This window comes from Oncorhynchus mykiss, chromosome 2 (genome assembly GCF_013265735.2).
Source record: "Oncorhynchus mykiss isolate Arlee chromosome 2, USDA_OmykA_1.1, whole genome shotgun sequence".
NCBI lineage: Eukaryota > Metazoa > Chordata > Actinopteri > Salmoniformes > Salmonidae > Oncorhynchus > Oncorhynchus mykiss.
In genome coordinates this window covers 100,530,055-100,543,862 of record NC_048566.1, presented here as the reverse complement: position 1 = coordinate 100,543,862, position 13,808 = coordinate 100,530,055, and the positions used below count along the sequence as shown (strand labels likewise).

Here is a 13,808-nt window from a genome sequence, read left to right as displayed (position 1 = left end):
ACAGTAAAACCGGATTAGAATAGAATAGCCTAGAATATAATAAAATAAGTAAATGGCAATTCATTTCCAAGCAGATTAAATCGCAAATACTGTCATATAAATGTTCTTTTTTGCCACTTAAAAAAATGACAATTGCAATTATTCTATATAGTAGACCTAATAATATCATACTATCATCATTAGGCTGTACTGTAACCATCCGCTGTAGTAGCAGTTCGCCGACAGAGTTGTTGGATTCAAACCCCTCCCCTTTAATGACGAGATTTTTCCTCAGTGGACGTTGTGGGTTTGGTGATGTATCTTGAGCACAGTTTCAACATTCGTCGTGTGAAGGTAGCGCTACGTTTCCCTCTTAAAGTGAGTCCGTAGCCAAGGGCGTGGGCAGAGACGAACAGATTGCCCTTGTACCCGCTCCAGCCTCCGTGTTTTTACCGGGCCGACCGGCGACCCGCACGGGCTCGGCAACATGAGTGACATGAGTCGACTAACGGGAAAGATTGGAGACGCAACTTTGATAGAGATGAGCCCGGATTCCCTCTGTGACGGTAAATTGTTCGGCTACTTGTGTCAGACCATTTCTGATGCGTTGCATTGATCCGCTCTATGTTCGATTGTCTTGCTTGTTAATGCTACAACTTCGTTATGATAGGCTATAAATTGTCTTTAGATATGAGGTCGGGTGGATGATTATTAATAGGAATTGTTGTATGACTTGTTTACACATGTAAACAATTTAGCTCACTCTGTAACTATTGACGGGGAAAATAATAAGCTCACAGACAATATTCGGTTAGTCAAAATCAATAACAATTTTCTAAAACATTATTTGTCACCGCAAATCCATATGATTGGTCCATGACAATTATGGAAGAATAGTTAAAGCTCCGTTGAAGATCTGTAGACCCACTCATAATCTCAGCAATTTCTTCATGATTTAAAAAAAAATACAGTACAGGATACTTAAAGTGACATACCAATATATCACATCCTAATGGTGTTTATTCAATCCATCAATAACCTTACTGACCCCCGGGTGTATGTTTTAGTAAGACAATAGTCATGGATAAATCCGTTGTTGTCCAGAGAGTACAGTGTTGCTTTATTCAACTTCTCCTTTCACCCTTATAGTCTCTGCCTCATGGCCTGACTTGGGACTCCACTTTAGATTGAACATGTTAGTCAGTACCTCCCTCTCTCTCTCTCTCTCTCTCTCTCTCTCTCTCTCTCTGTTAACCTCTCTCTCTCTCTCTCTCTCTCTCTCTCTCTCTCTCGGTTAACCTCCCTCTCTCTCTCTCTCTCTCTGTTAACCCCACTCTCTCTCTCTCTGTTAACCTCCCTCTCTCTCTCTCTCTCTCTCTCTCTCTCTCTCTCTCTCTCTCTCTGTTAACCTCTCCCTCTCTCTCTCTCTCTCTCTCTCTCTCTGTTAACCTCCCTCTCTCTCTCTCTGTTAACCTCCCTCCCTCTCTCTATCTCTCTTTCTCTCGCCCTCTGTTAACCTCGCTCTTTCTCTCTCTCTGTTAACCTCCCTCCCTCTCTCTATCTCTCTCTTTCTCTCGCTCTCTGTTAACCTCGCTCTTTCTGTCTCTCTCTGTTAACCCCACTCTCTCTCTCTCTCTCTCTGTTAACCTCCCTCTCTCTCTCTCTCTCTCTGTTAACCTCTCCCTCTCTCTCTCTCTCTCTGTTAACCTCCCTCTCTCTCTCTCTGTTAACCTCCCTCCCTCTCTCTATCTCTCTCTTTCTCTCGCTCTCTGTTAACCTCGCTCTTTCTCTCTCTCTCTGTTAACCTCCCTCCCTCATACACACAGCCTAGGCCCTTCCGCCCCCAGCCTCCCGTCAGGACAGCTGGCCTCGGCTTGTGGAAATGGTAGGAGGGCATCCAGGGGTGTATCCGTTCCGTTCAGACTCAGTTGACAGGGAGGGAACTACCTAAATGTCACTCTCTCTCTGAGCTGGGAGAACTACTCTGCCTGCGTTAGCCTTAGAATGGCTACAATACAAATAGCAGTACAGCTGAGCAAAGAACTGTTTTATAGTCTAACATCTATGGTTCTATATCAAAAGAGATGGATTACTTTGACTGTTGCCCCGAATCCCCAGCATTCTTTTTAGATGACCGTCTGTAACCATGTTCCCTACTGCAGTAGTTACTGTAGAAGTTCTAACCCTAGTGTAGTAGTTACTGTAGAAGTTCTAACCCTAGTGTAGTAGTTACTGTAGAAGTTCTAACCCTAGTGTAGTAGTTACTGTAGAAGTTCTAACCCTAGAGCAGTAGTTACCGTAGAAGTTCTAACCCTAGTGTAGTAGTTACTGTAGAAGTTCTAACCCTAGTGTAGTAGTTACTGTAGAAGTTCTAACCCTAGTGTAGTAGTTACTGTAGAAGTTCTAACCCTAGTGTAGTAGTTACTGTAGAAGTTCTAACCCTAGTGTAGTAGTTACTGTAGAAGTTCTAACCCTAGTGTAGTAGTTACTGTAGAAGTTCTAACCCTAGTGTAGTAGTTACTGTAGAAGTTCTAACCCTAGTGTAGTAGTTACTGTAGAAGTTCTAACCCTAGTGCAGTAGTTACTGTAGAAGTTCTAACCCTAGTGTAGTAGTTACTGTAGAAGTTCTAACCCTAGTGTAGTAGTTACTGTAGAAGTTCTAACCCTAGTGTAGTAGTTACTGTAGAAGTTCTAACCCTAGTGTAGTAGTTACTGTAGAAGTTCTAACCCTAGTGTAGTAGTTACTGTAGAAGTTCTAACCCTAGTGTAGTAGTTACTGTAGAAGTTCTAACCCTAGTGTAGTAGTTACTGTAGACTTTCTAACCCTAGTGTAGTAGTTACTGTAGAAGTTCTAACCCTAGTGTAGTAGTTACTGTAGACTTTCTAACCCTAGTGTAGTAGTTACTGTAGAAGTTCTAACCCTAGTGTAGTAGTTACTGTAGACTTTCTAACCCTAGTGTAGTAGTTACTGTAGAAGTTCTAACCCTAGTGTAGTAGTTACTGTAGAAGTTCTAACCCTAGTGTAGTAGTAACTGTAGAAGGTCTGTTTTATAGTCTAACATCTATGGTTCTATATCAAAAGAGATGGATTACTTTGACTGTTGCCCCGAATCCCCAGCATTCTTTTTAGATGACCGTCTGTAACCATGTTCCCTACTGCAGTAGTTACTGTAGACTTTCTAACCCTAGTGCAGTAGTTACTGTATAAGTTCTGTTTTATAGTCTAACATCTATGGTTCTATATCAAAAGAGATGGATTACTTTGACTGTTGCCCCGAATCCCCAGCATTCTTTTTAGATGACTGTCTGTAACCATGTTCCCTACTGCAGTTGTTACTGTAGACTTTCTAACCCTAGTGCAGTAGTTACTGTAGACTTTCTAACCCTAGTGTAGTAGTAACTGTAGAAGGTCTAACCGTAATGCAGTAGTTACTGTAGAAGTTCTAACCCTAGTGTAATAGTTACTGTAGAAGTTCTAACCCTAGTGTAGTAGTTACTGTAGAAGTTCTAACTCTAGTGTAGTAGTTACTGTAGAAGTTCTAACCCTAGTGCAGTAGTTACTGTAGAAGTTCTAACAGAGAGAGGTCTATGGTACCTAACACTTAACCCTAACCCTACTGCAGTAGTTACTGTAGAAGTTCTAACCCTAGTGTAGTAGTTACTGTAGAAGTTCTAACCCCAGTGCAGTAGTTACTGTAGAATTTCTAACCCTAGTGCAGTAGTTACTGTAGAAGTTGTAACCCTAGTGTAGTAGTTACTGTAGAAGTTCTAACCCTAGTGTAGTAGTTACTGTAGAAGGTCTAACCCTAGTGTAGTAGTTACTGTAGAAGTTCTAACCCTAGTGTAGTAGTTACTGTAGACGCTCTAACCCTAGTGTAGTAGTTACTGTAGAAGTTCTAACCCCAGTGTAGTAGTTACTGTAGAAGTTATAACCCTAGTGTAGTAGTTACTGTAGAAGTTCTAACCCTAGTGTAGTAGTTACTGTAGAAGTTATAACCCTAGTGTAGTAGTTACTGTAGAAGTTCTAACCCTAGTGTAGTAGTTACTGTAGAAGTTCTAACCCTAGTGTAGTAGTAACTGTAGAAGTTCTAACCCTAATATATGACTTTTACCTTTTTCATATTACCAGGGTTACAGGTTCTATTAATTCTATTTACCAGTCATATTACCAGGGTTAGAGGTTCTATTCATTCTATTTACCAGTCATATTACCAGGGTTAGAGGTTCTATTCATTCTATTTACCAGTCATATTACCAGGGTTAGAGGTTCTATTCATTCTGTTTACCAGTCATATTACCAGGGTTAGAGGTTATATTCATTCTATTTACCAGGGTTAGAGGTTCTATTCATTCTATTTACCAGTCATATTACCAGGGTTAGAGGTTCTATTCATTCTATTTACCAGTCATATTACCAGGGTTACAGGTTCTATTCATTCTATTTACCAGTCATATTACCAGGGTTACAGGTTCTATTCACCAGTCATATTACCAGGGTTAGAGGTTCTATTCATTCTATTTACCAGTCATATTACCAGGGTTAGAGGTTCTATTCATTCTATTTACCAGTCATATTACCAGGGTTACAGGTTCTTTTCATTCTATTTACCAGTCATATTACCAGGGTTAGAGGTTATATTCATTCTATTTTCCAGTCATATTACCAGGGTTAGAGGTTATATTCATTCTATTTACCAGGGTTAGAGGTTCTATTCATTCTATTTACCAGTCATATTACCAGGGTTAGAGGTTCTATTCATTATATTTACCAGTCATATGACCAGGGTTCGAGGTTCTATTTATTCTATTTACCAGTCATATTACCAGGGTTAGAGGTTCTATTCATTCTATTTACCAGGGTTAGAGGTTCTATTCATTCTATTTACCAGTCATATTACCAGGGTTAGAGGTTCTATTCATTCTATTTACCAGTCATATTACCAGGGTTACAGGTTCTATTCATTCTATTTACCAGTCATATTACCAGGGTTACAGGTTCTATTCACCAGTCATATTACCAGGGTTAGAGGTTCTATTCATTCTATTTACCAGTCATATTACCAGGGTTAGAGGTTCTATTCATTCTATTTACCAGTCATATTACCAGGGTTACAGGTTCTTTTCATTCTATTTACCAGTCATATTACCAGGGTTAGAGGTTATATTCATTCTATTTTCCAGTCATATTACCAGGGTTAGAGGTTATATTCATTCTATTTACCAGGGTTAGAGGTTCTATTCATTCTATTTACCAGTCATATTACCAGGGTTAGAGGTTCTATTCATTATATTTACCAGTCATATGACCAGGGTTCGAGGTTCTATTTATTCTATTTACCAGTCATATTACCAGGGTTAGAGGTTCTATTCATTCTATTTACCAGGGTTAGAGGTTTTATTCATTCTAATTACCTGTCATGTTACCAGGGTTACAGGTTCTATTCATTCTATTTACCAGTCATATTACCAGGGTTAGAGGTTCTATTCATTCTATTTACCAGTCATATGACCAGGGTTAGAGGTTCTATTCATTCTGTTTACCAGTCATATTACCAGGGTTAGAGGTTCTATTCATTCTATTTACCAGTCATATTACAAGGGTTAGAGGTTATATTCATTCTATTTACCAGGGTTAGAGGTTCTATTCATTCTATTTACCAGGGTTAGAGGTTCTATTCATTCTATTTACCAGGGTTAGAGGTTCTATTCATTCTATTTACCAGTCATATGACCAGGGTTAGAGGTTCTATTCATTCTGTTTACCAGTCATATTACCAGGGTTAGAGGTTCTATTCATTCTATTTACCAGTCATATTACAAGGGTTAGAGGTTATATTCATTCTATTTACCAGGGTTAGAGGTTCTATTCATTCTATTTACCAGGGTTAGAGGTTCTATTCATTCTATTTACCAGTCATATGACCAGGGTTAGAGGTTCTATTCATTCTATTTACCAGTCATATGACCAGGGTTAGTGGTTCTATTCATTCTATTTACCAGTCATATTACCAGGGTTAGAGGTTCTATTCATTCTATTTACCAGTCATATTACCAGGGTTACAGGTTCTATTCATTCTATTTACCAGTCATATTACCAGGGTTACAGGTTCTATTCACCAGTCATATTACCAGGGTTAGAGGTTCTATTCATTCTATTTACCAGTCATATTACCAGGGTTAGAGGTTCTATTCATTCTATTTACCAGTCATATTACCAGGGTTAGAGGTTATATTCATTCTATTTACCAGGGTTACAGGTTCTATTCATTCTATTTACCAGTCATATTACCAGGGTTAGAGGTTCTATTCATTCTATTTACCAGGGTTACAGGTTCTATTCATTCTATTTACCAGTCATATTACCAGGGTTAGAGGTTCCAAGCCTGTTCTATTCATGGTATTTCTATGTGTGCTGCTGTTGCATTGTGGGGGGTGTTGCCCAGTTCCTAGGGAACCAAAGACTCCAAAGTTTCATCATGTTGTTCAGAGTCGGACTCAACCACACCAATGCCATATATATATATATATATATATATATATATATATATATATATATATATATATATATATAATGTATATATATATATATTTTTACAGCTATGACAGTTATTTTTTTTCATGACAGTCTTCATCCGTAACCATCAGTTACACGGTAATTATGCCAGCCCTGCTTGGCCTTTGGTCAAAAGTAGTTCACTATTCACTATACTTGCATGTTATATTTTTGTTCAGTGAATGTTCATCAATGTATTAAAATGTTATTAAAATAAAAAATACTACTCGTATTACAGAGCAAGCGGTAAAGCTTCATATGACACCAATTTTGGCTTTGTAGCACCTACAGATGAAACACTGGAGTCTTAAAGGAGGCCTGTAGCACCTACAGATGAAACACTATGGAGCCTTAAAGGAGACCTGTAGCACCTACAGATAAAACACTATGGAGTCTTAAAGGAGGAGACCTGTAGCACCTACAGATGAAACACTATGGAGCCTTAAAGGAGGAGGCCTGTAGCACCTACAGATGAAACACTATGGAGTCTTAAAGGAGGAGACCTGTAGCACCTACAGATGAAACACTATGGAGTCTTAAAGGAGACCTGTAGCACCTACAGATGAAACACTATGGAGTCTTAAAGGAGGAGGCCTGTAGCACCTACAAATAAAACACTATGGAGTCTTAACGGAGGAGACCTGTAGCACCTACAGATAAAACACTATGGAGCCTTAAAGGAGGCCTGTAGCACCTACAGATGAAACACTATGGAGCCTTAAAGGAGGAGACCTGTAGCACCTACAGATAAAACACTATGGAGTCTTAAAGGAGACCTGTAGCACCTACAGATGAAACACTATGGAGTCTTAAAGGAGGCCTGTAGCACCTACAGATGAAACACTATGGAATCTTAAAGGAGGAGACCTGTAGCACCTACAGATAAAACACTATGGAGTCTTAAAGGAGGCCTGTAGCACCTACAGATGAAACACTATGGAGTCTTAAAGGAGACCTGTAGCACCTACAGATAAAACACTATGGAGTCTTAAAGGAGACCTGTAGCACCTACAGATGAAACACTATGGAGCCTTAAAGGAGACCTGTAGCACCTACAGATGAAACACTATGGAGCCTTAAAGGAGGCCTGTAGCACCTACAGATAAAACACTATGAAGTCTTAAAGGAGGAGACCTGTAGCACCTACAGATTAAACACTATGGAGTCTTAAAGGAGGAGACCTGTAGCACCTACAGATAAAACACTATGGAGTCTTAAAGGAGGAGACCTGTAGCACCTACAGATAAAACACTATGGAGTCTTAAAGGAGGAGACCTGTAGCACCTACAGATAAAACACAATGGAGTCTTAAAGGAGACCTGTAGCACCTACAGATGAAACACTATGGAGTCTTAAAGGAGACCTGTAGCACCTACAGATAAAACACTATGGAGCCTTAAAGGAGGCCTGTAGCACCTACAGATGAAACACTGGAGTCTTAAAGGAGACCTGTAGCACCTACAGATGAAACACTATGGAGCCTTAAAGGAGACCTGTAGCACCTACAGATAAAACACTATGGAGTCTTAAAGGAGACCTGTAGCACCTACAGATTAAACACTATGGAGTCTTAAAGGAGGAGACCTGTAACACCTACAGATAAAACACTATGGAGTCTTAAAGGAGGAGACCTGTAGCACCTACAGAAGAAACACTATGGAGTCTTAAAGGAGACCTGTAGCACCTACAGATGAAACACTATGGAGCCTTAAAGGAGGCCTGTAGCACCTACAGATAAAACACTATGGAGTCTTAAAGGAGGAGACCTGTAGCACCTACAGATAAAACACTATGGAGTCTTAAAGGAGGAGACCTGTAGCACCTACAGATAAAACACAATGGAGTCTTAAAGGAGACCTGTAGCACCTACAGATGAAACACTATGGAGTCTTAAAGGAGACCTGTAGCACCTACAGATGAAACACTGGAGTCTTAAAGGAGACCTGTAGCACCTACAGATGAAACACTATGGAGCCTTAAAGGAGACCTGTAGCACCTACAGATAAAACACTATGGAGTCTTAAAGGAGACCTGTAGCACCTACAGATTAAACACTATGGAGTCTTAAAGGAGGAGACCTGTAACACCTACAGATAAAACACTATGGAGTCTTAAAGGAGGAGACCTGTAGCACCTACAGATGAAACACTATGGAGTCTTAAAGGAGGAGACCTGTAGCACCTACAGATTAAACACTATGGAGTCTTAAAGGAGGAGACCTGTAACACCTACAGATTAAACACTATGGAGTCTTAAAGGAGGAGACCTGTAGCACCTACAGATGAAACACTATGGAGTCTTAAAGGAGACCTGTAACACCTACAGATAAAACACTATGGAGTCTTAAAGGAGGAGACCTGTAGCACCTACAGATGAAACACTATGGAGTCTTAAAGGAGGAGACCTGTAGCACCTACAGATAAAACACTATGGAGTCTTAAAGGAGGAGACCTGTAACACCTACAGATTAAACACTATGGAGCCTTAAAGGAGACCTGTAGCACCTACAGATGAAACACTATGGAGTCTTAAAGGAGACCTGTAACACCTACAGATGAAACACTATGGAGCCTTAAAGGAGGAGACCTGTAGCACCTACAGATGAAACACTATGGAGTCTTAAAGGAGACCTGTAGCACCTACAGATAAAACACTATGGAGTCTTAACGGAGACCTGTAGCACCTACAGATAAAACACTATGGAGTCTTAACGGAGACCTGTAGCACCTACAGATAAAACACTATGGAGTCTTAAAGGAGGAGACCTGTAGCACCTACAGATAAAACACTATGGAGTCTTAAAGGAGGCCTGTAGCACCTACAGATAAAACACTATGGAGTCTTAAAGGAGGAGACCTGTAGCACCTACAGATAAAACACTATGGAGCCTTAAAGGAGACCTGTAGCACCTACAGATAAAACACTATGGAGTCTTAAAGGAGGAGACCTGTAGCACCTACAGATTAAACACTATGGAGTCTTAAAGGAGGAGACCTGTAGCACCTACAGATGAAACACTATGGAGCCTTAAAGGAGACCTGTAGCACCTTCAGATTAAACACTATGGAGTCTTAAAGGAGACCTGTAGCACCTACAGATAAAACACTATGGAGTCTTAAAGGAGGAGACCTGTAGCACCTACAGATAAAACACTATGGAGTCTTAAAGGAGGAGGCCTGTAGCACCTACAGATAATACACTATGGAGTCTTAAAGGAGACCTGTAACACCTACAGATAAAACACTATGGAGTCTTAAAGGAGGAGACCTGTAACACCTACAGATGAAACACTATGGAGTCTTAAAGGAGGAGACCTGTAACACCTACAGATAAAACACTATGGAGTCTTAAAGGAGGAGACCTGTAGCACCTACAGATTAAACACTATGGAGTCTTAAAGGAGGAGACCTGTAGCACCTACAGATAAAACACTATGGAGTCTTAAAGGAGGCCTGTAGCACCTACAAATAAAACACTATGGAGTCTTAAAGGAGGCCTGGGAAAGGCCAACTTTGATTTAATTATTTCTCAATTATGCTTTAAGATACACGAGGAGCCTATTTACCATCGTTAGTCTATAGATAACCCACTGCCCCCCCCCTATATAGGAGCCTATAAGAGCCTGTTGAGTAGAGCGTCATGCGTAGCGATAGAAAACTCTATGGAGTCAGACATATCCTTGTGTTAATCAGAGAGTCTCGAGAGGCCAGTGTCCTTGTGTTATTTCCCCAGTAATCAGCTGTTCACTGTGGGGAACAAAGACTGTTTTGTGGGAGGCTGTTCCGGAGGTTGTCTGGGGTCTCTGAGCCGCTCTGGGCAAAAGGAGCTAGCTACTCTTATCTCAGTTCTCTGGTGTTTTGGTGGTGGCTAGAAAGTCCATCCTGTTGAGTAGAGAGTCAGTCATAGAGAATAAGGAGCTATCTGGTGCAGCAGAGCAGAGTTAGTACTGTACTAGTGATCCAGTACTCTCTATTCCACTGAGTCTGCCAGCAGCTGTAGAGTAAAAGGGAATCGTAGAAGTAGATGTCCCGGACTCACTGTGACATGAAAACAGGTCAGAGTACACAACACAAATCCCTCTCTTTCCTACAGTGGTAAAATAAGTGTTTTGTAGCTCAGCCTGCTCAGTAGAACAACAGTTTTAAAGCAAACTTTTGTTGTGTTACCAAGAGTTGCTGAGTAGATTATCTTCAAGTAGAATACTAGCTACTGAAACACTGCGGTAGCAGCCTGCCAATCCAAACTGTTTCCACCAATGGTGAACTTTGACCTTAGGTGCCTAGGCTTTCAGAGGGAACCAAAAAAAATCGAACTAAAGAAATCATGAAAATAACAGAAAACATAGCATCACTAGATGCACCCGTCTGTAGTCGGGCCACTGTAGTTGTAGTGAAGGAGGAGCAATGCTTTTTGATGACATTATGAATGAATCAAACAGGCCTGGTCGCGCTTTGGACCGCCGTACACACAGAGACAGAACCGTCATGTGACATGACGCACCGCATTCAATAACGCGACCAGCAAAACAAAAACAACAAACAAAAAAAAACAGTTTAGACTGTAACAATGTTTCACAGTCTTTATTTTCTAAGAGATAGCTAACAGCAAACGAGATGCAACAATGTTTCACAGTCTTTATTTTCTAAGAGATAGCTAACAGCAAACGAGATGCAACAATGTTTCACAGTCTTTATTTTCTAAGAGATAGCTAACAGCAAACGAGATGCAACAATGTTTCACAGTCTTTATTTTCTAAGAGATAGCTAACAGCAAACGAGATGCAACAATGTTTCACAGTCTTTATTTTCTAAGAGATAGCTAACAGCAAACGAGATGCAACAATGTTTCACAGTCTTTATTTTCTAAGAGATAGCTAACAGCAAACGAGATACAACAATGTTTCACAGTCTTTATTTTCTAAGAGATAGCTAACAGCAAACGAGATGCAACAATGTTTCACAGTCTTTATTTTCTAAGAGATAGCTAACAGCAAACGAGATGTAACAATGTTTCACAGTCTTTATTTTCTAAGAGATAGCTAACAGCAAACGAGATGCAACAATGTTTCACAGTCTTTATTTTCTAAGAGATAGCTAACAGCAAACGAGATGCAACAATGTTTCACAGTCTTTATTTTCTAAAAGATAGCTAACAGCAAACGAGATGCAACAATGTTTCACAGTCTTTATTTTCTAAAAGATAGCTAACAGCAAACGAGATGCAACAATGTTTCATAGTCTTTATTTTCTAAAAGATAGCTAACAGCAAACGAGATGCAACAATGTTTCATAGTCTTTATTTTCTAAGAGATAGCTAACAGCAAACGAGATGCAACAATGTTTCATAGTCTTTATTTTCTAAAAGATAGCTAACAGCAAACGAGATGCAACAATGTTTCATAGTCTTTATTTTCTAAAAGATAGCTAACAGCAAACGAGATGCAACAATGTTTCACAGTCTTTATTTTCTAAGAGATAGCTAACAGCAAACGAGATGCAACAATGTTTCACAGTCTTTATTTTCTAAGAGATAGCTAACAGCAAACGAGATGCAACAATGTTTCATAGTCTTTATTTTCTAAGAGATAGCTAACAGGAAGCGAGAGGCAACAAAAACAAGGGCCACTAGATGATGATCATTTTTAAATGAAGTTTTAAAAGAAGTTTGAAAGTTAATCTTGAAAAGAGTGATGGTAACAAATGAGCAACAAAATGCACCTATCAGCTACTGCAGCCGCCACACTACTACACTACCACACTACTACAACACAAACTAGCTAGCATTACTAACTTAGCATGGGAAAACTACTGCTTGCATCACTGATACCTTTCCTTTGAACGCTCAGTAGTGATTGGTTGAAAACAGTGTCACTCCAGTTGAATGGCAGACACCTTCTCTCTAGCTTCTGAAGTGTGTGTGTGTGTGTGTGTGTGTTTCTGTGTGTGTGTGTGTGTGTGTGTGTGTGTTTGTCTGTGTCTACACTCTACATGACACAATATGCTGGTATAGGCTGGTAATGATTCTGATTGATTACGGGACTGACTGGTAATGATTCTGATTGATTACGGGACTAACTGGTAATGATTCTGATTGATTACGGGACTGACTGGTAATGATTCTGATTGATTATGGGACTGACTGAAGACAGACTGTCTGAAGTTGTATCATTTTCCATGTAAACATTAGTCAATAAGAAGTCCCCTTCAGTCCAATTCCATTAATTCCCCATGTTTCTCTTTATTATGCGTGGGACTACTTTGGAACCGATTTCCTGAATTAAAATCACTCTGCGCTGATTTACTGGTGTTTTTACAGTCTTAAAACAATGAAATACAACATTCTTTGCTCTGAAAATTTGGGGGGGCAAATCAAATCAACCGCAGGCCAAATTAGGGCTGTCAGTTGGGGAACCCTGCTTTAGTTAAGGGACTATATTAGACTGACTCACTACTGGGATATCTCCCGCCTGGCACAGAGCATGGCGGTTCACCAGACGTTCGCCTGCTGTTACGACCATCTCTCTCTGTCTCGCTCTCTCTCTCTCTCTCTCTCTCTCTCTCTCTCTCTCTCCCCCCTTCTCTCTCTCTCTTTCTCTCTCTCTTTCTCTTGCTCGCTCTCCCTCGCTCTCTCCTTTTCTCTCTCTCCCTCTCTCTCGCTCTCCCTCGCTCTCTCCTTTTCTCTCTCTCTCTCTCTCTCTCTCTCCCTCTCTCTCTCCTTCTCTCTCTCTCCCTCTCTCTCTCTCTCTCTCTCTCTCTCTCTCTCTCTCTCTCCCCTTCTCTCTCTCCCTCTCTTTCTCTCTCCCTCTCTCTCCCTCTCTCTCGCTCCTACTACCACACCTGCTGTCTTGACCTCTGAATGCTCAGCTTTGAAAAGCCAAGGTACTGACCTGTTGCAAACTCTATAACCACTGTGAATATTATTATTTGACCCTGCTGGTCATCTATGAACGTTTGAACATCTTGAGTTTCCGGTTCTGATGTCACATACAAAAGTACAGTTAAATGCCGTTCTTCCAAGCTTCTACATCTGCATTACTTGCTGTTTGGGGTTTTAGGCAGGGTTTCTGTTATAAGAGAAACCTAGAAAGGATGTAAAAAGGGCTTTCTAAAAAAAGGATGTAGAAGGATGTAAAAAGGGCTTTCTAATAAAAGGATGTAAAAAGGGCTTTCTAAAAAGGATGTAAAAGGGCTTTCTAATAAAAGGATGTTGAAGGATGTAAAAAGGGCTTTCTAATAAAAGGATGTAAAAAGGGCTTTCTAAAAAGGATGTTGAAGGA

The 13,808-nt window shown here is 40.2% G+C and overlaps 1 protein-coding gene across 2 annotated transcripts in view; it reads left to right on the top strand.

The window, feature by feature from the left end:
• The first annotated feature begins 310 nt into the window (after window positions 1-310).
• Window positions 311-13,808, top strand: part of LOC110502607 (anoctamin-5) — an 82,008-nt gene continuing 68,510 nt past the window's right edge. For both annotated transcript variants that reach the window (XM_036961035.1, XM_036961037.1), the window contains exon 1: window positions 311-545. In XM_036961035.1, the coding sequence (XP_036816930.1) occupies window positions 467-545 (79 nt within the window). In that variant the 5' untranslated portion in view covers window positions 311-466. The remainder of the gene's footprint in view (window positions 546-13,808) is intronic.